The sequence below is a fragment of the Cydia pomonella genome, chromosome 1, assembly GCF_033807575.1.
Source record: "Cydia pomonella isolate Wapato2018A chromosome 1, ilCydPomo1, whole genome shotgun sequence".
Classification (NCBI taxonomy): Eukaryota; Metazoa; Arthropoda; class Insecta; order Lepidoptera; family Tortricidae; genus Cydia; species Cydia pomonella.
Genome location: NC_084703.1, coordinates 8,232,247 through 8,258,060, shown reverse-complemented (window position 1 = coordinate 8,258,060; position 25,814 = coordinate 8,232,247). Strand labels below are relative to the sequence as shown.

Sequence of the window (25,814 nt, the reverse complement as noted above, 5' to 3'; positions counted from 1 at the left end):
AACTATTTGGCCACTTTGACTGCTACAAAGTATTTGACGCTGACTGTACTGTACGAGTAGGCACGCATCGAGTTTGGTATCGTTTTCAAGCAGCAATTCATTTCTGATGATATTTGAAGTGTAGGTACGGATCTTTGTGGATGTGGTGGAGCGTGTGCAGACTAACACCCGTATGCTAAGACTTTTGCAACTTCTTCGCATCGCTGACGAATACCTACCGACTAGACTAGGTAATTTAATTTAATAATGTATTTACGAATATGATCATTAGGACTGACAATCAATCTTACATGCCAATCTTCTTAATTCCAATCAGTAGGTAACTATAAATTAAATTAATACGTTTCTATAGAGAATTTTTCTAAAAATGATAGGAATACAAAATGACGTTGTACGAATACGACATTGTACGAATATTTCCTTCGTAGGTACTTATTTACAATCAAAATGTCTGATTCTAAGGGTTGACGTATTTATTTCAACTAATTTACCTTATAAATTTATTGATCAGATACAACTTCTTGATCGGAAACGACGGGCGCGTGTACCAAGGCCGCGGTTGGAACCGAGAGGGCGCGCACACGCTTGGCTTCAATCGGTGCTCGCTTGGCGTCGCTTTTATAGGTAGGTACACGTTGAGGATCTATTGAAATTTTACAAGCGAGCAATTATGTAGATATACTTAATTACTTTAAAGCAAAAAAAATATTTTAACTGTCGCTAGAAGCATCTTGTTCTGTGAAGATATCATGGCCGCGCGGGTGTTTGCGTCCACAGCACGTCTTCACAGACCAAGCTCCTGTTGCGTAAATTTAATGGTTTCTTGCCGTGTGACAATTCACTGATCAAATCGTTACAGGAGACTACAGGGAAGAGTTGTCCATCCACAGCCGCGTGACTGATCTCCAGCTGCAGCGGTTCAACATGCTTCTGGAAGACGGCGTGACTCTGGGTTTTCTCCGCCCGGACTACTCCATCGTCCCTGCTAAAGACATCCAGAATAGCGCGAGCCCCGGGAGCAACCTCTACCGCGCTTTACAGAAATTAGATCACTATGAGAAAATCCATAGCTTTAGGGACATGAGCTGTGTGGCAATATACGATAAATTAGGTTTACCTTATCAGTTATGAATTAGTTTGTAAATATATGACTTTTATACTACCAATAATAAATTAATTATAAAACTCTGCGAGGTAAGTATTTTACTTCATATCCTATGGCCATAATCATTGAAATGGTAAGTAATTATGAGGTTTTGTCGCCAAAAGTTATACCATACTAATATAGTCATAGTAACTTATAGCACGTAGGTACAAATTTTTACGTTATTTTTTTACTGAACTTGACTTACTAACTAGTCGTTGCAAAAATAACTACCTAAATTAAAATGATACGATTTGGCCTGTGCATGTCGACTCCACATAATTTATCACAGTAATACCTTCTTCTGATTTCTGATTTCTCGACCTTGTTTCTGTATGGAGCTGTACAGCGCCATCTCGTTTACCTCTCAAATTCGAAGCACGAAATTGTCTTACATTTTACACATCTTAATCAATGTATCTTTGCCAATGTGTAACATAAAGTTGTTCTGGTTTAAATAATAAAACTGTAATGGCGTAATCACATCGTTTATTGGTATATGTATGTATCTATTCGCACGAGTCGTACAAGCTATAAACATGGTGTGCCGGCCCGCGGGGCCGGCCGTCGGCAAACAATCACAAAAACTTTAGAATATGCATTCGTTCTAACGTATACAGCGTCATAAACGTCCAACGAGCTAACCAACACGGCTACGTTAACCCTTCGTCTCGTCGCCGTGCTACGTCGTTCGAGGGCGCGGGTTAGGCATCGGTGACGATTATGATCAGTGAAAATCGCGAGACGCGACGCCGTCGAGCCATCTCACTTCTATTCTATTAACTTTCTCAGTGGAATGAGAAACCTAACTATAAAATGAAGTCCGGATTACAAAATAACGTGAAAAGATAGGTACATGATTCTGAGAAAGTAATAGTATAGTGAGACCATTTCTTGTCCCCGATTACGATTAATTTAAGCCCGAGCGGCGGCGCGACCGGCATTTTTCACAACAGCACGTTAACGGATCGTGTAAAGTAGCCAGTTCCTCAACAACTCCTATAAAGGCATCACATATATAAAAATTATCACGTTAACATTAAAATTCGAAAGTTGTACCGTGTTAATGGCTCCTCTACAAGAAACTCACGTAGTAAAATACATCTCATGGTGAAACTAAATGGACAGTCGGCATGGAGTGAGAAGCGTGGATGGCCCCACAGCGCTCTTCGGCGGCGCGGTGGAGCCCGCGAACGTGACCTACATCCATTTCATTCGCGCACCCAAAACCGTATGGGGTTGTATAAACATTTGGCATAAATAACTTGACTAACGAATACATTCCAACTAAATTAAAATAAACTCTTATGATTACTTTAAAAGTTTGTAATTCTGAAAGGCTTATATATTTTTTATAACATTTTTTTTAGGTTAGACATTTCTTTTCAGAGGTTCTTTTAGGCACTGGCATTTACGAGTGGTTCGCCAAATTACAGCTACGTGTCGTGGCTTGTCACGGAACAGTGGGTGCGCTCGTCACGCGGCCACGAGGCCAGGCAGCTCCCGGCGGCGACGGGCGTCGCTAGCACTACATCTATCATCTGCGTAGTATGATAATCGGCGTAATCGTTTAAGACTAGTATAATAATAATACCTATACCCGAACAGACCCGGGGCTTACCTTCGTACGCTACAACACCAAGTATCCTGATTATTATATTATTAAGACTATTACTAAGTTATGGTTACATGAGCATACATATGATACAGCAATTAAAATCTTGTATTATAAAGCGCAATTTTTAACGTTTGTCCAAAATTCCTTTTTTTTACATTTTTAAATTCTAAAGTTTATTTTGACTTACAGGTTAAATTTATTTTACATATTTTCAAACAATACTCGCACAATGTGTGTAATCGACAATAAGTGCAGTGCGCGAATTAAGCACTAGCAAAGCAATTGATAGTAACGATAAGAAAGAGGGAGGATAAGATGGTCGCGGTGCAGAGGACGGGCGGGGAGGGAAGCGTCCTTCCGTGACCAGCTTACCTACGATCCCTTCGTCTGAATACGATCTTGAACACATTATCGTATTGCTTATATACTTTCAGTCTACACAACTGATAGCTAGGCGCCGTTAGAAATCAACATCAATTGATTCCGAAAAAGCTACGTTTAATTAAAGAACGTAACAACGCGCCACACATCCGTCAGTCATAGATTTGCCACAAAACAATATCGAACGATGACAAACTTTAAAATTACTACGACCGCAAAGTGAATAGTTCTCAACATACCGTTAATTAAAATAATCTAACACCAATATTATTATTGTAATAAATATTTTTTTTTCAGTCTTTGGTTCCATTCCAGTACATTGCATACTTCTATAAATGCTTTTTTATCCGATTAGTTTGATTTTTGTTCATTTAGTTTTTAAATCGTAAATATAAGGTAGAGTGGGATTAGGAATCAGCACTTGTGGATCGGGCGACACATACCAGATGAAGACGGACCGCGGACTGGGCTCGCCAACCGGTGACCGACGCTGCGGGGTGGCCGACACACACCGCCAAACCCATTTTAACTTTTCGCACTATACATTCAAAATGAACTCAACGTTATATTCGTCACATAAACAACTACAAATAAACACGTGTTTCATTTACAGTAATGTACATTGGGACAATTTCGACAGTTAAACACAAAAACCTAATACTCGGACGTTTTGGTGTAAGTGTTGCCAAAGTATAAATTACTTCTTTTGTCTTTTTCAAACTCGTAGAGTAGGCTGACACAGTATGTCAAAAAGTTATAAGTTATAGGGTTGTGACAATGCAAAGTAAAAACGATTTTTTGGCAGCAGATTTAACCGAGAACGATTAAACCTGCTGCCATATAATCGATTCTATTGATGATTTATATTTTTAAGTTTCACAATTCGACGGGATTGAAACGATTTGACACGAGCGGAATCGAGTCGGTCGATAAGTAGAGACAAACTTTATTGCAATTGAGTTCCATTTTACATAATGAAACTCAACGACATTAAAATTTATCTCTTTATTTTTATAACATAACATTATATATTTTTGTGATTTGTGTCTATTATATTGAGATATTCTAAGCTACGAAGATGTGTATTTTTGTCCATTAGGGATCCAAGTTATTTTTGTTAAAAAAAAGGATTGGTCCGAAACGTCAATGGCACGAAATGAAAAAAAAAAACAAATGTCACCCTACCCCTCGCGTTTGAAAAAGTCTATAGTAAACATTTTAGTTTTTTTTTTCGATACAACTGCTTTACAATTAGGTATGATAGAATAAGATTAGTCTGTGCGGGCCACCCAATGTAATGAAGTTGTATTGAATCGGCAAGATTAAACGCTATAATCAGATATAATAAAAGCGGAAGTTCGCCAGTGTGGTCGCTCCGCACAACAGTGGCGCGTGTGCCAAATTTAATTGATAAGTAATAAATAACCTACCGCTTTTTTTCCTTTCAGTGTGATAATTATAACTCACCCATATTCAAAGAATGGTATCTTAGAGTATATACAGATTACAATGGGATCTTTATTGTTTAAAATACAGACAAGCAGCTGATTAATTTGATTCCAGTTTGAATAAACAACGATTTACACTACAAAAACTGATATAGAGTTTTATAAAAAAGATCATCTTTATTTTTATTTACAGTACATATGGCTCTAATTTACCGCCCTAGTGCAGTAAACTAGCACTATACGTGCGTATGTCGAAAATTTAAAGGGCCATATGTACTGTAAAACACAACACACGTGCAATGTTGTACAATACACGTGCGAAAAAGTAATTCGCAACTTGTGTCGATTTAAAACACTGCCTTTGGTCGTTTTAATTTATCGCCACTTGTTGCGAATTTCCTACTTTTCACACTTGTATCTTAATTTACTATTTTAATTTGATTTATAAAAAAAAGGTACAGTAATATAATTTTTCTCGAACTTGCAATTAAATGTTGCAACATTTTTTTTATTGCAAGTTTGAGAAAAACACTAATTATACAAATCTCGGCGAGAAACGGGGTTGCCGGCCGAGCATCCCTATCTATATCTACTTGGCCTGCAACCCTTCGTTTCCCGGCCTCTATAGTAATGTACTACTGTCTACACAACGTGATTCAAATTCCACCGTTAAATTTCATAGAAAAATATTAACTGTCTACTTCAGAAAAACGTATTTAATTTTATTTATCGACTGACCCAGACACGTAGTCACACCAAGTTAGAGTACTCCATGATCCTCTAGTCCTTTGGTAAACATTGATTTGGTATATAACAAGAACCTATCCTCCTCAGAATAATTTACAAACAAAATATTTGCGAATATCTTTAAGTGGGTTAGGCAACACAAACAATACAACACCACTTATTCGTAAATACAACCAAAACGGCAAACTGCGTCTATAAGACTTATTTCATCAAGGAACCTGTTTTCATAGTTGGGGTGCATCCATTTCGTGAATTAATATTGCTGTCATTCGTGATACAGCGCCTAGTTTCACAAATGAGTATGTACAGTCAGCGTCAAATAGTTTGTAGCAACCAAAGTAGCCAAATAGTTCGGTACACCATATATTTAGTATGGTGTACCGAACTATTTTGCCACTTTGACTGCTACGAAGTATTTGACGCTGACTGTACAATTGGCTAAAAATATAATCATGAGCAATGAAACCGGGTAGTTTGTATTAAATAACATTGCTCGTGGGTATATTTAAAGATTAATTCACATGGTGAAAGGACGCTCGTTAAGACTTGGAAAATATGCCGCCGTTGCTAGGGGTTCGTAAGGTCAGCGAAAAGAACTTACAAAGCATCAAGCGACGCGCCATACCGCCCTAAACGTGCCGCTTTTGTTTTACAAATGTATTGCACAAAAAAATTACATCATCACAGAAGAGACTAAACCGACAGAGATCTACTTGCAATAAGTTACAATAACGTGAGATCTAGAAACCCTCATTTGTTATGTGTCACCTACGTACAGACAGAACGCGTCGTGGGTACAGAACACTAACGAGTCAGAGATGATATTTCTCCTTACAAATAAGCACATAAAATATTCAATGGATGTCCAACGCAGCAGTCAGTCGGTTACAGATCAGGCGGCTGACGGCTGCGGTGGGTATTTACATTAGTATTCGAGAGCTGGATGCCACAGGCACTGAACTTGGCAAACCATAAGAACAGCTAGAGTACAATATGTGAAACGGAATTTTGAACAAAGTAACCATGCGAAAAAGAACCTCTTACCGACGTAATAAGGAAATTTGTAATTAAGCAAATAATAAGGTCCGGTTAAAGTTGATATGTTCATCGCTCATTGATCACAAGCCGCAACGTGGATGTAACTTGATCGGTATCATGGCAGCTGCCAATTTATTAACAGAGTTTTTTCTCCTACAATTAGTAAAAATCACAAAACAATTTCTCTAAATGCTGCTAAAGAAAAGAGAATCAGTCAGTCTCTCGTGAATACAATGAAACAATTTGAATCGAAAATCAAACCATTAGGAGATTTACCTACAAACGTAGCTGCCGGTGTCCAGAGGCCGCGGTGCGTCGCCCGCTGATGTTCACTCGGCTAATAATTCTGAAAACAACCACCAATATTTGTAACAACATAACTTCAAAACTGACTAGTAATATCGAAAGAGGTTGAAAACGCAGATAACCCTGCTTTTAACATTTGTTGTACATATAGTGTGTGTTGTGATTACAACCGCAAACTTAAAATTGATGTACGTTTTAGTGCTATGAAACAATTCTGTAAGATTGTTTTTAACTACTAGAGCATAATATTTTTTTCCGAGCGGAATTTATTTCGTACATTATGGTCACGTTTCACGCGTCATTAAATGCGACGTTTGAGCAAAGATATATTGATTGAGTAAGATGCGTAATTTGGCAGGTAAACAAGATGGCGCTATACAGCTCCATACATTTTGCGGTAACTCTTGACTGTCAAAGATTGACGTTTGACAATTCAGTGACCGCAAAACATATGGCGCAGTACAGCGCCATCTGTTTTAGATGTCAAAGTAAGGAGCACATTTACTTTGATTTGAGTCAAAACAAAGTACTAACATTGCTTGCTGAAATGCTGAATTGTTTTATATGGAAAAATAAAACTCGTCCTTTTTAGGGTTCCGTAGCCAAATGGCAAAAAACGGAACCCTTATAGATTCGTCATGTCCGTCTGTCTGTCCGATTCTGTCACAGCCACTTTTTTCCGAAACTATAAAAGCTATACTGTTCAAACTTGGTAAGTAGATGTATTCTATGAACCGCATTATGATGTTTACACAAAAATAGAAAAAGAAACAATAAATTTTGGGGGTTCCCCATACTTAGAACTGAAACTCAAAAAATCTTTTTTCATCAAACCCATACGTGTGGGATAGATACCCCACACGTATGGGTTTGATGAATATCCACACGGATAGGTCTTTAAAAATGATATTGAGGTTTCTAATATCATTTTTTTCTAAACTGAATAGTTTGCGCGAGAGACACTTCCAAAGTGGTAAAAAGTGTGTCCCCCCCCCCCCGTAACTTCTAAAATAACAGAATGAAAAATCTTAAAAAAAATATATGATATACATTGCCATGCAAACTTCCACCGAAAATTGGTTCGAACGAGATCTAGTAAGTAGTTTTTTTTTAATACGTCATAAAAATTAAAAAAAAAAATTTTTTTCATCAAACCCATAGGTACGTGTGGGGTATCTAAGGATAGGTCTTCAAAAATGATATTTAGGTTTCTAATATCATTTTTTTCTAAACTGAATAGTTTGCGCGAGAGACACTTCCAAAGTGAAAAAAAGTGTGTCCCCCCCCTGTAACTTCTAAAATAACGGAATGAAAAATCAAAAAAAAATATATGATATACATTACCATGCAAACTTCCAACGAAAATTGGTTTGAACCAGATCTAGTAAGTAGTTTTTTTAATACGTCATAAATGGTACGGAACCCTTCATGGGCGAGTCCGACTCGCACTTGGCCGCTTTTTTTTTTATAAAACCTGAATGTTATTCATTAAAACCGTAACCTTTGATTATGCGGTTGTATCAAAAATACACTTTGTATACAATTGAGATTTTTCGCATTAGTTCTATCTTGGCCTCCGGACTGGGTTTAATATTTTCAAATAAGACTGTTGTTTGACGCAACAGAATACAGCGGTGGCGCGTGTACACTTGTGTGATCTGTTTTGTCGCATACTCTCCCCCAACCTCTGCGCACGGGACTCGATATAATATCTGATGGGTCACATTAGATGCCGTGTCAACACACGCCATCATAACAGAACGCGACAGATTAATGTAAATTAAGCCATCCTAAATGTATGTAACTGATACTGTTCGGTCGGCTTCTCTTCGGCCCTCCATCGACATATCACGTATAGTAGTCATAGTATTTTTCAAGTTAATTTCCGTACACGGCGGCAAGAAGTTGGCAACTCGAGAGAAAACATCAAAGAAATTTGCGCCTTATATTATTAAATTTTAAAATCAAATTTCTTCGATTTTATATCTCGAGTTATCAACTTCTTCCCGCCGTGTACCGATTTTATTAAGACTAGCTTTTCCCGCGACTTCGTCTGGGTGGAATGATGATTGATAAAAATTATCCTGTCCTTCCCCAGGCTTCAAACTATTTCCATAGCATATTTCATAATCGGTTCAGCTGTTTAAGTCTGAAGAGATAACAGGCAGACAGACATAGTTACATTCACATGTATAATATTATTAAGTATAAACACCGCACTTAAATAGATTTTATTACTTGAAGTATTTCAACGCTATAGAACATACTAACATTAGTAATAGGCCAGGCAACGAATGCTTGGAGCACTATTTTTTGACTTCGTAACTTTATTTGGATTTGTTAGGGGGTGAACATATATTATTGAGATATCCGCTGAATGTTTATTTAGGGCTCTTAATTCAATATATCAGAAACGCTGCTAGGCCGTTTTTGGTATCGTTTTCGTATAAATCGGGGGTGCTGAATTTATTTATGGTTTCGGACAAAATAACGAAGTAAAAAATTGCGTTCCACGCATTTCCTTCTATAATCTTCTTGTTGCTTGGCCTGTTAAGATGATAGCTACCGTAAAATACAGGTAAAATAGCCTTGATCTTCTTTGATATCATTTCTATGGCTATAATCGTTTTTTATTATTTTTAAGTACTATAGTATATAATGAGCAAATGCATGTTAATTTCCATTAAAACTCCATATATTTTATTCAAACAACACAAATACGGAATAATAAAAAGTATACTTACTGTTTACCTAAGTAATATTTTTAACTCTTCATACAATGTAACTTTGATTAATATAAATTTTTATTTCAATGTTTTTAAACTAGCCATCGCTTGGATTTGATTTTTTATGATGGCAATACATTTCTTTAAATTTTTCGATCTCGAATTCGATCACCGACTTTAATTATGTCTAATACAATGTATTATGTTTATGGTGGGTACCTGCGATGGGTCGGCGCGGACGGAAGCCGCGGGAGCCGTCGGGCCCGCGCGGGCCGCGGAGCACGATGACGCGCGGCGCGCCCGACTCCTCCAGCGAGGCGGTGCGCAGCCGCGCCAGCAGCCGCTCGGGCCGCTCCGGGCGGGGCTTCGCGCCCGTCTTGCCGCTACTGAACACGGCAAGCGACATTGTATATAAATATTTAAAATAGGCAGTCAAATTTTAAGCAATGGTATTAGAAATTAGAATGCTTTAAAACTGAACGATGCATAACAAAAATCAACTCTGTTCCATTTAATAATGACAATATAAATTTCAATTGAATCGCAGGTAATTACTAATAGTATTAGCACCGTGTGACGCTAAACATTAAATCGGTGCCAAAAACAAGAATAGAATTTATCTAATTTCGACCTAATTTTGACGTCACATGGTCGGAAATGACTATAAACAGGATATTTTTATTGAAATTTGACATGTATACTAACACTTCCATACTTTTAACTGTAATAATAATAATAGCGCACACGCATGCGTCCTAGAGGGGTACAACAGACGCAACACAGCTAATTAAAAAACACATCTAAAAATCGCTAACATCATACCATAATCAATGTACCTAATCAATGTACCTCAAAGTCAGATTACCGTAATTCAATACGAAGAAAAACAAGACACCTTCCGTTTTGAAGTCATACTTCACACTTTTTAGATAGCGATTAGGACAATAAAAAAGCTTTCTCTTCTACGTCTATTGACAATTTTATAAAACTATCCCGTTCCGTTCTGGTAGGCCTTATTCTTACGCTCTTACAAGCTTTTATTAGTTTACCCTATTTATACCCACTTCCCTTCACCCGAATAAAATGAAACTTCACATACATCTGGGCGACAATACAATATTATGGTACCATCTAGCTGATCTTATGTTGGACACAGGAGGTGGCCACAGGAACCCTGTAATAAATCAACCCAACCTTATTGTGATTGGGTTTATTAGAATTATCTCGATGGGTATTTATCTCGTTGAGCCTCTTGAATGAAAAGTACAATCAACGACAGAGGACGAAGAAAGACCTTATTATGTATTTGCCTAAATGAGAGAACTCACGAGACTTTAACGACATTGCAGGCGCTGCTCTTGCCGTTGCGCGGGTTGGTGAGCATGACGAACTCGACCGTGTCGCCGGGCTGCAGCTCGGCGGGGTTGCCGCGCACCTCCGACATGTGGAAGAACAGCCGCCGCTGCTCCTCCGCCTCCACCGACAGCGACAGGAATCCGAAGCCTCCTGTATCATTCAATAAACTTAACATATAAAACTTAGCAAGCTTATTTTTATTTGTCTCTTTCTAAAAACACTCATGTATAAATGACGGATAAGGACAAACGATTATCAAAGGCTTATTAGACTTGACAAGTGTTTCTGTATAGGGACCGTGCGCGTTGGAGGGTCTGCCATCTTGTGGCCTGAATCGGAATCATAAACATGTACATTTACACGTCACATGTTTTCTTGTGCATAGTAGGTTCTGCTATTTTGTGAGCTACATCGGAACAATAAACATCGCATTTACGATTCCCGCTAAAAATCTGACGACTCCTGTGTTGCCTCCTACAGTGCATGCACGCTCCCTATAACGCAAGTTTGCAGTTAAACGAGATGGCGCTGTACAGCTCCGTACATTATGCGGTAACTTTAGTTGTCAAAATTTGCCGTTTGACAATAGGGAATATTACGCGAAACTCTGCGTAGGGGGTGCCACTACCACAATCCATCACAATACGAGGGTATATTGTGAAACAAGAAAATCGAAATTTCGTTATCTAACCTCTATATCACTAGCATATTTGAGCGATGAAGAGGCAGATAACTAAATTTCGTTTTTGCGTTTCCCGGTAGGCCCTTTGTAAACAAACCGCCTTAATGCATCGATGTCATATTTTATTATCTGTAAATACCTGTCAAAAAACAGTTTAAGGCACAGGATGAATAAGTTACTCTATAGTTTATGAAAGGTGCTAGTGCTGCACTCTGGCGGCAAAACATTGGAGTAATACTCCCTATTCAGTGACCACAAAACAAAAAGTGAAGTAAGTATATAGCCAGAAAGCATGGTGCAGTACAGCGCCATTTATTCCGGCTGTCAAACCAGCAGGCACAGGTTTTATCATGGACCTTAGACCTCTATTATAAATATTATAATCAGCATCTCTCTGATAACGCCATTATTGTTTGTACACCGATCGAGCGGGGCGTGTAGCGCAGCGTACGGCGCGGCATCGATGTTAAACAAATGAAAAAGTAGGTATGCGTCTTAGTACATACTGCTTAAATCCCATTAAATTCGGGCTATCGGGTTCAAGGAGGTAAAGGTCCTTTTTTAGTTTTTCGTAAATACCTTGTAAACGGTGGTCCATAGAAAAAAAAATCTTACACACTAGTTTTTCTACAAAAAAGATTTAGTACATTTTTTCGCTACAAGTGAATATGATTGACCTTTGATGGCGTCAACGGTGGCGCGTCGCTTCTTGCGTATAGGCACGATGTTAGTGGCGCGGCCCTCTGCGTCCGCTTGGAAGGTGACCGGGTCGCCGACTTGCAGGATCTCGCGCTTGCACGCCAGCCCCATGATTCCGAACTCGTAAGATGTGCCGCCCTCCATTTGAATCAGACCTGAAATTTGTTAATATTGGATTCGGTATCGCTTGAGAAATATCCGTATCGATCCCCTGATACATAAAACTTAAAACACATATGTTTAATCTAATTTTAATACATTAATTAATTATAATACATACTACGGTCAAAAATTAAGGCGAAAACACGCAGATGATTGTACAGTTGGCCACTGTATGCCAAATCATGGCGGCTGCATAATAAAGTGTTACACATACGCAGAACGGGCGAACGCCCATCTCTTCCACTAATCGCAACGCATGCAACGCCTTACAACAAATTATTTAGATTTACACGTCTACGGTAAGCTTCTATCTTCTTACTTAATGACGCAGCAACACAAAATTAGTCTTTGCCACCAACACAAGTACACGCCAGCTGTTTCGATCCTGTGCCATCTCCCACCAGTTATCGGCTTGGAGATCGTGCAAGTCCGCTTCAATAGCATCGCCCCAGCGATACCTGGTTCATCCGACAGGCCTCCGCCCTACCAAGTGTCCCAGGCATGCCCTTTTACCGCCGCGTTCCTCCTCCATTCTCAAAACTTGGTCGAGCCAGCGGAGACGGTGAGCTTTCGTCTCGCCGATAACATTGGGCAGCCACAAGATCGTCAATTTTATAATCACGTTTTTGCGGAGTCTAAAACTACCATCTTCTCTTCTCACATGGCTCAGGATCTTTCTTAGTATTCCCCGTTCTGCCACCAGGAGCTATTTTTTCTCGTATACCTACATGAGTATCAGCCGTATAACCGTCTTATGTATGCGTATTTTTGTGTTCTTGATCAGGAGTATGGACACTAAATTCCCAGCAAGCTGAAAATCGTTTTATTAACTTCATTAGATGCTAAATGCGTGTAATCTGAGTTTGCACAATCCCAGGTGGGAATAAATTTTAGTAGCGTTGGGAGATATTTTTTTTCTTAGATTGCCCAAGCACTCGACGTAGAAGAAACCCAATCAATTACAATAGCAGTAGCAGTAAGGTTTGGTGAATTAGACACAGGTGAAAAGGCGTTTTCAGATTTACACATGATCATAGCAAAAGTAACGAAAAAATCAAGATGGCGAAACTACGAATTTATATTAAGGTACCTTTCGGATCCTCGGATATCAATATTCATCGGAATTACAGCAAATTTTCCGACCGACGTACCATTGGTTTGCACAAAGATCCTCCCATCTCAAACGCATATACCGTCTCCGTTCCGTCGTGGGTAAAAAAAGCAAAAATGTTGCACACCTAACACGCATTTATGACCAAATGAAGGTACCTATAAAAAAATTATGTTTTTCCAGATTGCTGGGAATTAATTTTTCGAAAAAATCTAATTGATTGGCCTAAAAGGGAATATGTTTTTGAAGAACGCCTTAGATAGTTACGTACCGCAATATTTAGGTTGATCCGGGTTAAGCGCCCGCAGCGTGCGGGTGACGGTGCCGTTGAGCGCGGGCTCGAGCGGCTTGGCGAGCGGCACGGTGCCGCGCGGCAGCACGCGCACGAACTCGGCGCTGGCGCAGCCGCCGCCCGAGCCGCCCGCGCGCCCCAGCCCGTACTCCACCTCCGTGCCCAGCTCCAGGTTGTCCGGGTTACCCTCCAGATTGCTGTTTATATACGATAATGTATACGTATACTGATATACGACAATGTATACGCAATTATCACAATAATGCAAATCCGCACGCCACTCCCGTGTGTGCTCGAGACAACCCTATGCACTTCCCAGCGTGCGGATCCGCATTCAATATGAAGACTGCCTTACCGGCTGATTCTTACAGTAAATACACGTGAAAATGGTTCACATTACAACAATATAAAGGCAGTGCGCTTCGATAAATAAAAAAATATATATTCGCCAAAAGCTCGTAAGTCTCTTGCAGCAGCAAGCATAATGCGAATATTTTGCAATATATTGGTCTATCAATCACATTAAATAAAGAGTGTGTCAGGACGACTAAAGCAAGGCAATACTATAAAACTGAATAATAGGAATGCACACGTAAATTTACAAAATCGATGAAATTTATTTTAACTTGACTGGACACACTGTCGTATGGCTCGATTTGTAATTGCTGGAAAAAAGAGATAATTCAGACTTCAGAGTTTGCCACATACCTTGAACGTAAAATGAATAAATAGGACAATTATTACGTAATGAAACTAATCAATCGATTTATGCTGAAATAATACCATGTACGAAATACAACACCATAGGTCGTCAAGCTTGCACAATCGCACATTTCGTCCTTTAAACCATTTTAAGAACGTAAGATTTTGTTTATGATTAAGGGCATTAAAGACAATTCTATTTTCGCCTGCCCTTTTATTTCCATCATCTTTTGACGCTTCTATTTTTATTTTCTTTTTATTGGAGAAACAACAGATGTATGCGACAGGATAATAGGTTACATTGTTAGGTACAACCAATATAGAGATGAACACTTACTTCCTAAAACGCTTAATTATTCAGCAATGTGACCATACTTACAGAAATTTCCCAAAATAAGCTTTTTAGCATAATTCTGTCCAATTGAACCCAAGGTATTCAGTTCAAATTAGTCCTAAAATTAACCTACGAGTAATACCATGGACAGTCACGATCTTATTTGTAAAGCCTTATGAGCGTGTCACATTTCCTCTTTTAGAAGCTCGCATTTCGCTAAGCAAATATTCAGTGCGCAAAGCAATTAAAAATAAACAAAAGCAATAAAAAAATAAAACGCATCGCATAAAACATTTTACTTAAAACTTTTAACAGAATAAAGTTTACTATGTTAGTCGATTTTTTTTTAACAATGAGTCGTCGGTGCTTTTTCGTAGCATTGGCAAGAATATTTTAATGTGCTTAATTAAGCCAACTTAACCAGATAAAGTATGTAATTCACTTTCAGGCAATCAAAACAAATTTATTTGAAGAAATTATTATTTGTTAGACTCTGGCCATATTCACTTTGGAAGTAATTATTTCTGTTATCTTTGGTACGCCATAATGAAGTCAGTTCGCCGACGATGGCTTTGTTGTGTGATTCGTGTATGGAGCTTTTATGTATAGCTCTATAAGATCCATAATATTTGACGTAGCACATGGCATGAAAACTTAGCATGGCCGGACTCTCCTGTCACTGAATACACCTACTGTCAGACAGTAATCAACTTGTTCACAAATAGCGGCCCAAATGTTGTTCATATCCTCTTTACTGACAAGTAACTCGAATCATGAAACAAAACCTTCGTCGTCGAACTGATGACATTATTGCGTACGAAAGATAAGAACAGAAATAATAAAATGCTATCGAAATTCAACTCACAAATGGTCAACTTTAATTTTTTTTATCTTGTTTTGCACTTCTGCAAGGCATGCCTTACTCAGGGGTCGTCAAATTGTAAGTCGTAAGCCTCATGTGCCTCTTTGGATTTGATATTGCAGCTCTTCAAGTCACCCAAACAATTAATATTTAAATATGCATCTAAATTAACTTAACGTGTCTTTAACATTGGTTGTCTGTCCCTTCAAAAGTATGCCGACCCCCGTCGTAACTTATTGGTTTAGCCCAGGAGTCGGCAAACCGCTTTTCGTGAGCTGCATGCTACTCTTTAAGCCACACAAAAAATTACACTAGAGAGTTTTTTCACCACCGAAAACAATACTTGTGGCTCTTTGATACGCCATATTATTGGTAATTTTTGCAGTGTTTGGCTCTTTTTCTCAAAAGTTTTCGAAGCCCAGGTTTACCTAATAATGAGGTGAAGGGTGGGTACCTGAAGTGGAAGAACACCTCCTTGCTGTGATCGGAGGTCTCGATGAAGCCGAAGCCGTCCTTGAGCGCGGCGATGAAGCCGTGCAGCACGCCCCGCGACGCGGCGCTCCCGTTGCTGGAGCCGCCGTTCGTGAGGCTGTGTTGGATCGTCACTGACATCGCTACCAGTTCCTTGGTTCTCTTCACCTGGGGCAAGCAGTACATGATACCAAACCACCTAATACCAACAAAGTTAATGTAAGCTAAGATTTATAGTCAGCCATGGTGCTAGAAAATATCTGAAGATGTACTCTATCGTCTTGAAAATAAAGGCATGCTCAGCACATTGTATGTGTGACCACATAAGCTGATGGCAAGACACAGCTGCAAAAGTACACACATTTATGAATGCAGCTGTACAGTATCACGTTAAGCACGCGTAGAGCCGCATACGAGTAAAACTAACCACCTCATTATAACAATAACTGTAAACGTATCCTTCATGGTGAAATCTAAAGGCGGTCTCAATAAACACGAAAAATACGGACACAATAAGAAAAGACACTCCAACTCATCTTCGATAACCTTGGACATATTATAGGTAATGAGAGAGATAATGAGTAGGCACCTGATAAATATCGAAGATGACCTTATCGCCAACTCGAGGCAGCATCTTGGAGTCGCACTTCTTGGCCATGTAGGTAAGATTCTTCTTAGCTCCGTTGATTTGACAACTGATAACGCCATTGTATTCCTGGGTAAATACACAGCACATGTTTTAACAAAGACAGACTCCATTATAACCGTTAAAAGTATCTATGTACAGATATTTTCTAGAGTTAAGTTTCCTTGAAGGCAGTATATTCCTTAGGTTAAATAAAGTTAATTTTTTTAATACATTTGTAGACTGACTAGTACTGCCTTTGTCGGTCCATGCATAAGTTCCTAGAAATTTATTATTTGAAAATTGCATCGTATGTAAGTTATTTGAAAATAATATGAAAGGCAACTGACGGCAGCTGTCTTTCATATTATTTTTCGTAATTCTATTTCAGATTACACTTGTATTTTTAAATAACTTATTATAGTGCAGTCACTATACTGAGAATCCTGCACAGTTAGACACGTACCGCCATTTTTGTACACAAGGCTGTAAATTTCTAACTAAGTTAGGAAATAATACGCTATTTGTATCGTCTCCAGAAACTAATGGGTATATCACTGAGCACAAGTGATTATTTACCGGCTGCTTTCCGAACCTCGTGACTAAAAGCTTGAGTAGGTACATATGCGCAACGCGAGAAGAGATTTGGATTTAACTCACTGGAGGCGGGTTCCTAGTAGGGCTGGAGTTGGAGCTGTAGAGCTGAGCCTCTTTAGTGACGACGCCGCGCACTCCCCGCTCGACCAGGGTCTCGAAATGCACGGAGCCGGGCGGCAGGTGCTTGATGCGGATAGCGCTCTGGCGGGTGTTCATGTTGGAGAACGACGTCACTGGGTCCACGGTGAATTCCACCTGAGGAAGGCGTATCGGGGCATAAATACCATGTTATGGACATTTTCATTTACTCCTGTACCAAACTTCAAAACAAGTCGTTTAACTCTCCGTTTTGTCACAAGACCAATCGCGTTTGTTGGTTTTTATTTAAACCACCTCATTACAAAAAGTCACAGTAGAATAAAGAATCAAGATTGCATTTGGCTTTTCAAGTGACGTTTCACACCAATGGCCATGAAAAGGCTAAATTCAGTTACCTAAGCATCAGTTAGACCCTATACTAAAATAAATGCGTGTGTCGTACAATCGATTTTAATGCAATTATACATACATATTTAAAATCTACATTACAATAATTAGCAAGTAAAAATTAAACTGAAGTAGCGAGTAAAACTAGGAATAAAATCTGATGCAGTGTTGTTTAGGACAGGTTTATTCAATTTACTCTCTTTTTTTAATTATTTAGACACGTAAAATTGGGTCACGTATATAAAATTGGGTCACGTAGTAGTAGTGTAGCAATAAAGAAATTCAATTTATCGTTAAAATAGTAACAACTCATAAAATGAATGTGAAAATGCCCTAAGCTCCAGCCGTGGTATGCAGCGTGTTCTATGCATGTACTCTGTAACTTGATAAAAAGGTCTAATATCGATCACCGTCCCCCCCTGGTGTAACAGACGTATGTCCGTATTAATATTTAACGTTTAAATGCCCTTTGCAACTGAACCGGCTGAATAACCGAGCGACCGGACGCTCGGCGATGCATAAATGTGGTTATGAATACGTGTGTGATAATTGAATCAGTCGCAACGAAATAACTACGTTTTAATGTTATGTACGAGTGCAGACTGTTGCATAGCTTTCTAATTAAATGTTATTATCTTCTTACATAAACCACATTTAAAAAATAGGTGTACTTATAACCAAACCTTTGCTGGATTTAAACTACTTGAGGTCAATGAAATTGTGGGGTAGTAAACAAATATCTATGTATATTTCGTTTTACATACTTAATAATAAGTCACTAAAATACAATAAAATTATGCTTCGCACTTTTAGTACTAACTGTATTGTAACATCTATGAATTACTCCTTGAGAAGTAACGAATGACCCCATACCCCATATGGTTCCATATTTTCGTAAAATAGTTCCTTATAAATCACGGGAATTTGCACCCAGTTTAAATTTAGAAATCGCCATACTTCTATACTTCATTCCTCCTGGGTTCCATTCGCTTGTCTCTAAATTGCAACGACACAAGAAATTACGGAAGTTTAGCAATTTACAGGATATCTGATACCAGGACAGGTTCAGCTTAAAAGATTTGAACTAGTGTGGTAAAATTTTAATGAGATGCGAGATAGCGTTGTTTTAATAGTACATTACGATACAAGTGTGAAAAATAGGAAATTCAAAACGAGTGGCGATAAATTAAAACACGACCAAAGGGAGTGTTTTAAATCGACACGAGTTGCGAATTACCTATTCGCACATGTATCGTACAACGTTTTACAGTACATATGGCCCTTTAAATATTCGACACAGTAACGTAATATGCTAATTTTCGCATAGTGCGGTAAAGTACCACCATATGTACTGTAAATTATATTTCGTAGACTGGCTGGTCTTTACCGATATATTTAATGTCAACCAACTGATTGGTTTAAAAAGAAAAGTGACTTCATAAATGATAAAGAAAGTACACCTGCAATCCCAAAGACAATTTGGTTTTCGGAATAACAGATCTTCTGAATAAGCCGCCACCTTACTGGTTAACCTTGTGTCTTCCTGTCTTGACATAGGAGAGTCCTGCACGGGAATCTTCCTGGATCTGGCTAAGGCGTTTGACACCGTGTCAATCCCGATATTGCTAAGGAAGCTTGAACTGTTGGTCATTCGCGGTATTTCATGGAACTGCTTCAAAAGTTACCTTACAAATCGGAAGCAGTGTGTAAGACTCGGCACCTTAGTCAGTGACTCAGCACCGATAACCTTCGGTGTGCCGCAGGGAAGCATACTCGGCCCCACCCTTTTGTCTGTGGTCGCCAGGTGGCTTGCTGACAACCTGCTCTCTCTCAATATTTCAAAAAGAAAATACTTATATTTTCATAAAATGGCTTCTTCTGCCCCCAGCTCACGGCCAGATCTCAAGCTACGTGTCAGCAGTTCAGCTGACTGAGCTAGTAATTGTACCACCGTAAAGTACCTGGGCATTACCCTTGATGAAAATCTCAATTTCAAAAAGCACATCGAAGTAAAGTCAGCTAGAGTCAGAAAGGTGGTATTTATTATGAAGCTGCTACGAAATTCTGCTACGAGGGAGTTGCTAAAGCTCGTATACATTTCGATATGGAATCGATCTTATCATATTGCATTGGCGTGTGGGGTGGCTCCACTAGCTCTGCACTACTGCCTCTCGAAAGGGCCCAAAGTTTTGTGCTCAATATCATGCTTGGGAAGTCCCGGTGGTTCACGACGGTCACCCTTTATAAAAATGCAGAAGTCCTTATTATAAGGCAATAAAAAAAAAAAAAAAAATATGGGCATTAAGGTAAGTACATTTTAGTGATTGAAGTCCCTGACTTCTGAGCTAGGTAAAAACCTGTGTTACAGAAGTCAGTGTCCTCTCCCAAACATAATAGTAACTATTAAGACTTTAACCATTTTCATTTTTGACTTAAAGTAGATAATTAAGGCTTGTTTTAATATTATAAAACAAATGCCATTCTAATAAGAATACAATGCAATTTATTTTAATTTATTATTGATCCTTTGAGCTGCAACTCACGTTCATCAAAAAACTATAAATTCGGAAGAATATCCTGACTTAATCCGCAATCGAATCTATAAAATCCCTATTGCCATCACAAAAACCGCTTTCGCAAGGCGTTTCCCTAACTCCCTAGATCCGTATATTTACAATACAGTGGTAAAGGCTTGAAAACATATCTAAAAAGTCTTCTCGTAAAGCAAAATTCATAATTAAGAACTGGTTGAACGGTCTTAACTACAGTCAAAACGAGATGCTGCTGAAGGTTATCACCTAATCGCTTACATGCTAATAATCTCTGTAGCCTTCCATACGCGACTCCATGCCCACACACAAAAACACACACACACTGTCAAATTTTTGGTGCATTATTTCATTATTAGATTACATATTAGACATACATTTGTCTTACTTATGTTATCTAGTACTTAATTAACCTTATCTTTGGCTGTATGTTACCGCAGTAACTAACTTCTTTATGTAACTACTTTTTTAAAACTGAATCTGGCTGCCACGTGACAGGCATAGCCTAGTGTGGGGTCGCAGGTTATCTTTTAAATGTCAATAAGGTTTTTTCTTTTAAATAAACAATTCTTATTCTTAATTTATTGGCAAAAATGTCATTTTTGGTACAAGTTTTTATCGCTGACTGTCTTAGAACATTTAACCAACCGGAGTCGCCTTATGTCGCCCATACTCGCTTCTTACTTATTGTATGGACTGGCAAACTGTTTTGTACAGAAAACTACAGACAAAATTACAGGTTAAATGAGCTAACTAGTACTTTTCTCTCCCATAAGCAACTAATAAATCTTAGAAACAATTCTAACAACTCCTAAAAATAAGTTAAAATAAGGTTTCGTTATAGGTATGCACTATTGTTCTTAAAATATGCAAATTTTCATCGGAAACCAGGACATGGGTCAAATTTGACTTGCTAGTTTTGATTACAGACAGACAACGAGACACTTGTAAAAACAGTTTCCCTATAAGGTGCAAATGCATGGCCTCCTGTCTTGGGAGTGTTGTGTAATTACCGGGTGATTGTCGCTTGTAAAAATGGCGGTGAGCTCTGTGACCCTACGCACCCACCGCAAATTTTGCCGACGGTTGGATGCATCAGCTTTAAATAACCCGTGACAAGGGAGCTAAATTGCTAAATTAGCGTCGATGCAGAGACCAAATAGGATGGAAGGTGTGACGTTGCAGAGTTATTTGGTTTGACACCGCAGTGTCATATTTTACAGTACCATTGCATATAAATAAATAAATAAATAAAATAATAAATAAATATTATAGGACATTATTACACAAATTGACTAAGTCCCACAGTAAGCTCAATAAGGCTTGTGTTGAGGGTACTTAGACAACGATATATATAATATATACATATTTATAAATACATAAATACATAGAAAACACCCATGACTCAGGAACAAATATCCATGCTCATCACACGAATAAATGCCCTTACCAGGATTTGAACCCGGGACCATCAGCTTCGTAGGCAGGGTCACTACCCACTAGGCCAAACCGGACGTCAAAACATAACATCGATCGATATATATAACAGTTGCGATTTATTGGTAAAATGTTATTCATGTTTCTCTACTTCGAATTTATCCATAGCCACAATGCCAAAACACCCAGACTGCGCCATTTTCAGTACTGGATCTTCATTTTTAGTCCAATTTATCTACTTATAGCCAAAATAGTGTAAACCATCCGTGTGCCGTCTGTCATCCGCTGGAAACGCAGCTAAGAGGGCGCGGGGAAGAGGTGATCAAAATTATCTGCGCACTAGAACTCTCTTAGCAACTAGTAAGAACTCTCTTAGCATTTACACTTTCGGTGCCAGGCGCCCCGTTCCCAGTTGAACACACATGTGTGTTCTTGGCGGTAAATGTCGTAAGCTCTCAAAAACAAAATGCTGCGTCTCCAACATTCAAGAGTCAGTGTCAAGTGGCAGTTTTCTTTAAGGTTAAAAATAATTGAAAAGCCGCACAAATAACAAGAATAACTTCAAAATTGCAATCGAATGAAGAGTATAACTTGAACGGAAATGAAAACGCCACTCGCCCTCCCTGTCAGTCCTGTACGGGACACATTAATTCGAGAGAAACTACAAAGAAATACAGAAACAGGATACTTTTATATACAAATCTGCAGTTTTATTGTTATTGCAGACTTTTGAAGAGTCTGTTAGGTATTTTATTGAGCAAGAGAATCCTTCAAGTCAATAAATTTAACTCGATGTGCTAAAACTTAGTTTTACTACGACAATACTTACTCAAAGTAACAATGAAGTTGCTGTCAGAATCAGAATCAGAACATTTATTTGCTTTCACGTATAAATACATGCAAATACAATTGTAAAATATACTCTAAAGTACTTACATGCTAAAACTGATTATTCTAAGGTTAGGTATGTATGGGAGTTATGCATTTTAAAATTAAGGGGTACGTACATATCATTCAATAGGATTAAGTAAAAATAATAATCAATCATGATAATGTGAGGAGTAATTAGTCAAGTGAATTCGCGAAATATTCATTAATTGTGTAATACGGCCTATTAATAAAGAAGTCTTTTACTTTTTTGTCAAATAATCTAAAATCTTGACAATCCTTAATGTCTTGGTTTAACTTATTAAATATTTTGATTGCCATGTTATTAAAACTATTATTAAAGTGGCCATAACTTGATTTAGTACGTGCTAGTTTGTTTTTGTTTCTCAGATTGAAATCATGACAATCACTAGATGTGGGATACTTATTCCTATGTAGGTAAACATAAACACATATGCGATAGAGATACACTGAGGTGATCGTCATGATTTTTTGATCTTTGAACATATCTCTGTGGGTAATTGGTATACGTGTGGATCCAGTAATAAGACGTAGTGCCTTTTTCTGCAAGAGTAACACCGAATTAATGCCTGAGCCGTTACCCCAAACTTCAATACAGTATCTAATTATACTTTCAAAATATGAGAAGTAAACAGTTTTTAAGATAGTGGAATCTGCAATTTTCGAAATGCTTTTTAGTGAGTAACATGCACTGGCTAACCTTTTGCATACTGTCTCTATCTGGCTATGCCACCTCAGATATGGATCAAGATCTATTCCCAAAAATCGAATACAATCAGATTTTTCTATAGGCAAATTACAACATAAATCAGTACTTCTAAAGCTCCGGCGAAAGATGGTGTAAAAACTTTTCCCACAATTCATTTTCAAACCATTGCAAGTAAACCAACTTTCGAGTTCCATCCAGCATGATTCTATTTGTGAACAAAACTCGTGAGCAGTGTTCGCATTTAATATTATGCTGGTGTCGTCGGCGTACAAGTATGGTGTGCCATGAGTAAGATTTACTGGTAAATCATTAATAAATATAAGAAATAATAAGGGCCCAAGTACTGAACCCTGTGGCACCCCGTATTTAATTATACCTTCATCAGAACGACATAAGTTAATATTATCTCCACAGGAAATCTCTACATACTGTGTACGATCAGTCAGATAAGATTCAAAAAGATTAAGAGCTGTGCCACGAACTCCGTAGTACTCAAGCTTATTTAGGAGTATTTCATGACTGACACAATCAAAAGCCTTTGTCAGGTCACAGAATACGCCTCCACAGTGGCGCCCTTTGTTAAGGTTGGACATTACCTCAGTTACAAGGTTTATTACAGCATCGGAAGTATTCCTCCCTTTCCTGAAACCGTACTGACATGAAGTGAACAGGTTGTTTTTCTCAAAATGCTTTTCCAATCTTTCAGCTAGGCATTTCTCAAATATTTTGGAGACTACTGATAGAAGAGATATAGGTCTGTAATTGTTCAGTTCAGAACGGCTTCCTTTTTTAAATATCGTAACGACTTTGGCTTTTTTCAGAATATTAGGAAAAATACCTTTTTCTAAACATTCATTAAAAATTATACATAACGGTGTACATAAAAAGCTTATGTTTTTTTTTACAAAATTTGTGTTGAGGTTATCTGGCCCACTCGAGTTGCTGTTTTTAAGGTTATTTGCTATTTTAACAATTTCTAATTCAGATATGGGACTTAAAAATATAGAGTTAACGTTTTTAATCTTTAGGTTATGCATATTTCTCATGTGTTTCTTGTCTACAGTGTCGACGGTTGTCTTCCCTACGCTTAAGAAATAGTGATTAAAAGCATTTGCAATCGTATTGACATCATTGGTTTGGCCATTCTCAAGTTGTATCACTAATTTGGGCAGGGACTTAGTACCCTTGCCCGTACTCTCTTTTACAAACTTCCAAATGGTTTTGACCTTGTTTTTAGCCGTGGAAATAGTTTTATGCATTTGCAGTTTTTTTGCGTAGGTTATTACTGTTTTAAGAGTGTTCTTATATTGTTTAAAATATTCGACAAAATGGTCATCGTTTGTCTGTCGAGCTTTAATTAATAATTTACGTTTAGTACGACTGGATGTTCTGATACCTTTTGTGATCCAATTGTTTGATTTTAATCGGGATTGTACTGTTTTGAGCGGAAAATGCTTGTCAATTAGAGTTAATAATATATTGTAAAATTCCTGTAATTTATTGTTACAGTCTTTGTTATCAAGAACTGATAGCCAGTCGATGCACGTAAGTTCGTTATGAAACTTATACGTTGCTTTTTTACTGTATATACGTTTCTTTGTACTTTTCTGTTGTTTTTTTGTTTGTTTGAGCAAAGGTGGTAATTCAAGTATTTGAACGTCATGGTCTGAGAAACTACAGGGAGTCACGTAGGCAGTTACATAATCGCTATAATCAGTCATTATGTTGTCTAATGCTGTTTTAGTTTTGGCTGTGACCCGTGTAAAGTCTGATATCGTAGGTTTGATGTTATGTTCCAACAATGTCTGTAAAAATAGTATAGTCTTACTATCGTTCTTATCTGCGATGTTAATATTGAAGTCTCCTGCAATAAATATGTTGTGTGAGTTGAATTTTTTGAAAAAATTACTTAATTGTTTTATAAAAATATCAAAACTGGAATTCGGTGACCTATAGAGTACGAGCAAAAATATGTTTGTACCACTGCCCAACTTTAACATAATTTCACAAACCTCAAAATGTTTTTCGATATAATATTGTGAGACATCCATTGCTTGAAAACTATTTGAGTACTCGTTGCTAACAAAAATGATGGTGCCACCACCTTTTACCACAGTTCTCGAGGAGTTGGTTGCGACTGAGTATCCCGGCAGATTGATATACGCGTGTTCCGTGGGTTCAAGCCATGTTTCAGTAAGCATTATTACTATTGGTTTACTCGGTTACTGTAATCATGCTATTTTCTTAATAGGAATATATCGGGATAATTTGATTAATCAATAGCAATTTAGTTTTGTAATATTTCCTATTACTTCGCCCTAGTAAAGACCCTAAAACGATATAGAATATTTAGCCATTTGAGGGTAGATGAGAATATCACACGATTAAGTGAAATAGGTAAGTAGTTAAACTAGAACAATGAA

General features: G+C 38.0%; 2 protein-coding genes across 2 annotated transcripts in view; one reads left to right on the top strand and one right to left on the bottom strand.

The window, feature by feature from the left end:
- The window catches only part of LOC133529452 (uncharacterized), a 48,356-nt gene extending 47,163 nt beyond the window's left edge, over positions 1-1,193 (top strand). The window contains exons 7-8 of the mRNA XM_061867165.1: positions 512-624; positions 860-1,193. Of these exons, the coding sequence (XP_061723149.1) occupies positions 512-624; positions 860-1,131 (385 nt within the window). The 3' untranslated portion in view covers positions 1,132-1,193. The remainder of the gene's footprint in view (positions 1-511; positions 625-859) is intronic.
- A 423-nt stretch (positions 1,194-1,616) lies between these two features.
- Positions 1,617-25,814, bottom strand: part of LOC133529291 (cold shock domain-containing protein E1) — a 54,466-nt gene continuing 30,268 nt past the window's right edge. The window contains exons 10-17 of the mRNA XM_061867017.1: positions 17,365-17,556; positions 16,669-16,794; positions 16,063-16,247; positions 13,690-13,907; positions 12,124-12,300; positions 10,737-10,914; positions 9,628-9,794; positions 1,617-6,722 (exon numbers count right to left, since the gene is read on the bottom strand). Coding sequence (XP_061723001.1) covers positions 6,706-6,722; positions 9,628-9,794; positions 10,737-10,914; positions 12,124-12,300; positions 13,690-13,907; positions 16,063-16,247; positions 16,669-16,794; positions 17,365-17,556 — 1,260 coding nt within the window. The 3' untranslated portion in view covers positions 1,617-6,705. The remainder of the gene's footprint in view (positions 6,723-9,627; positions 9,795-10,736; positions 10,915-12,123; positions 12,301-13,689; positions 13,908-16,062; positions 16,248-16,668; positions 16,795-17,364; positions 17,557-25,814) is intronic.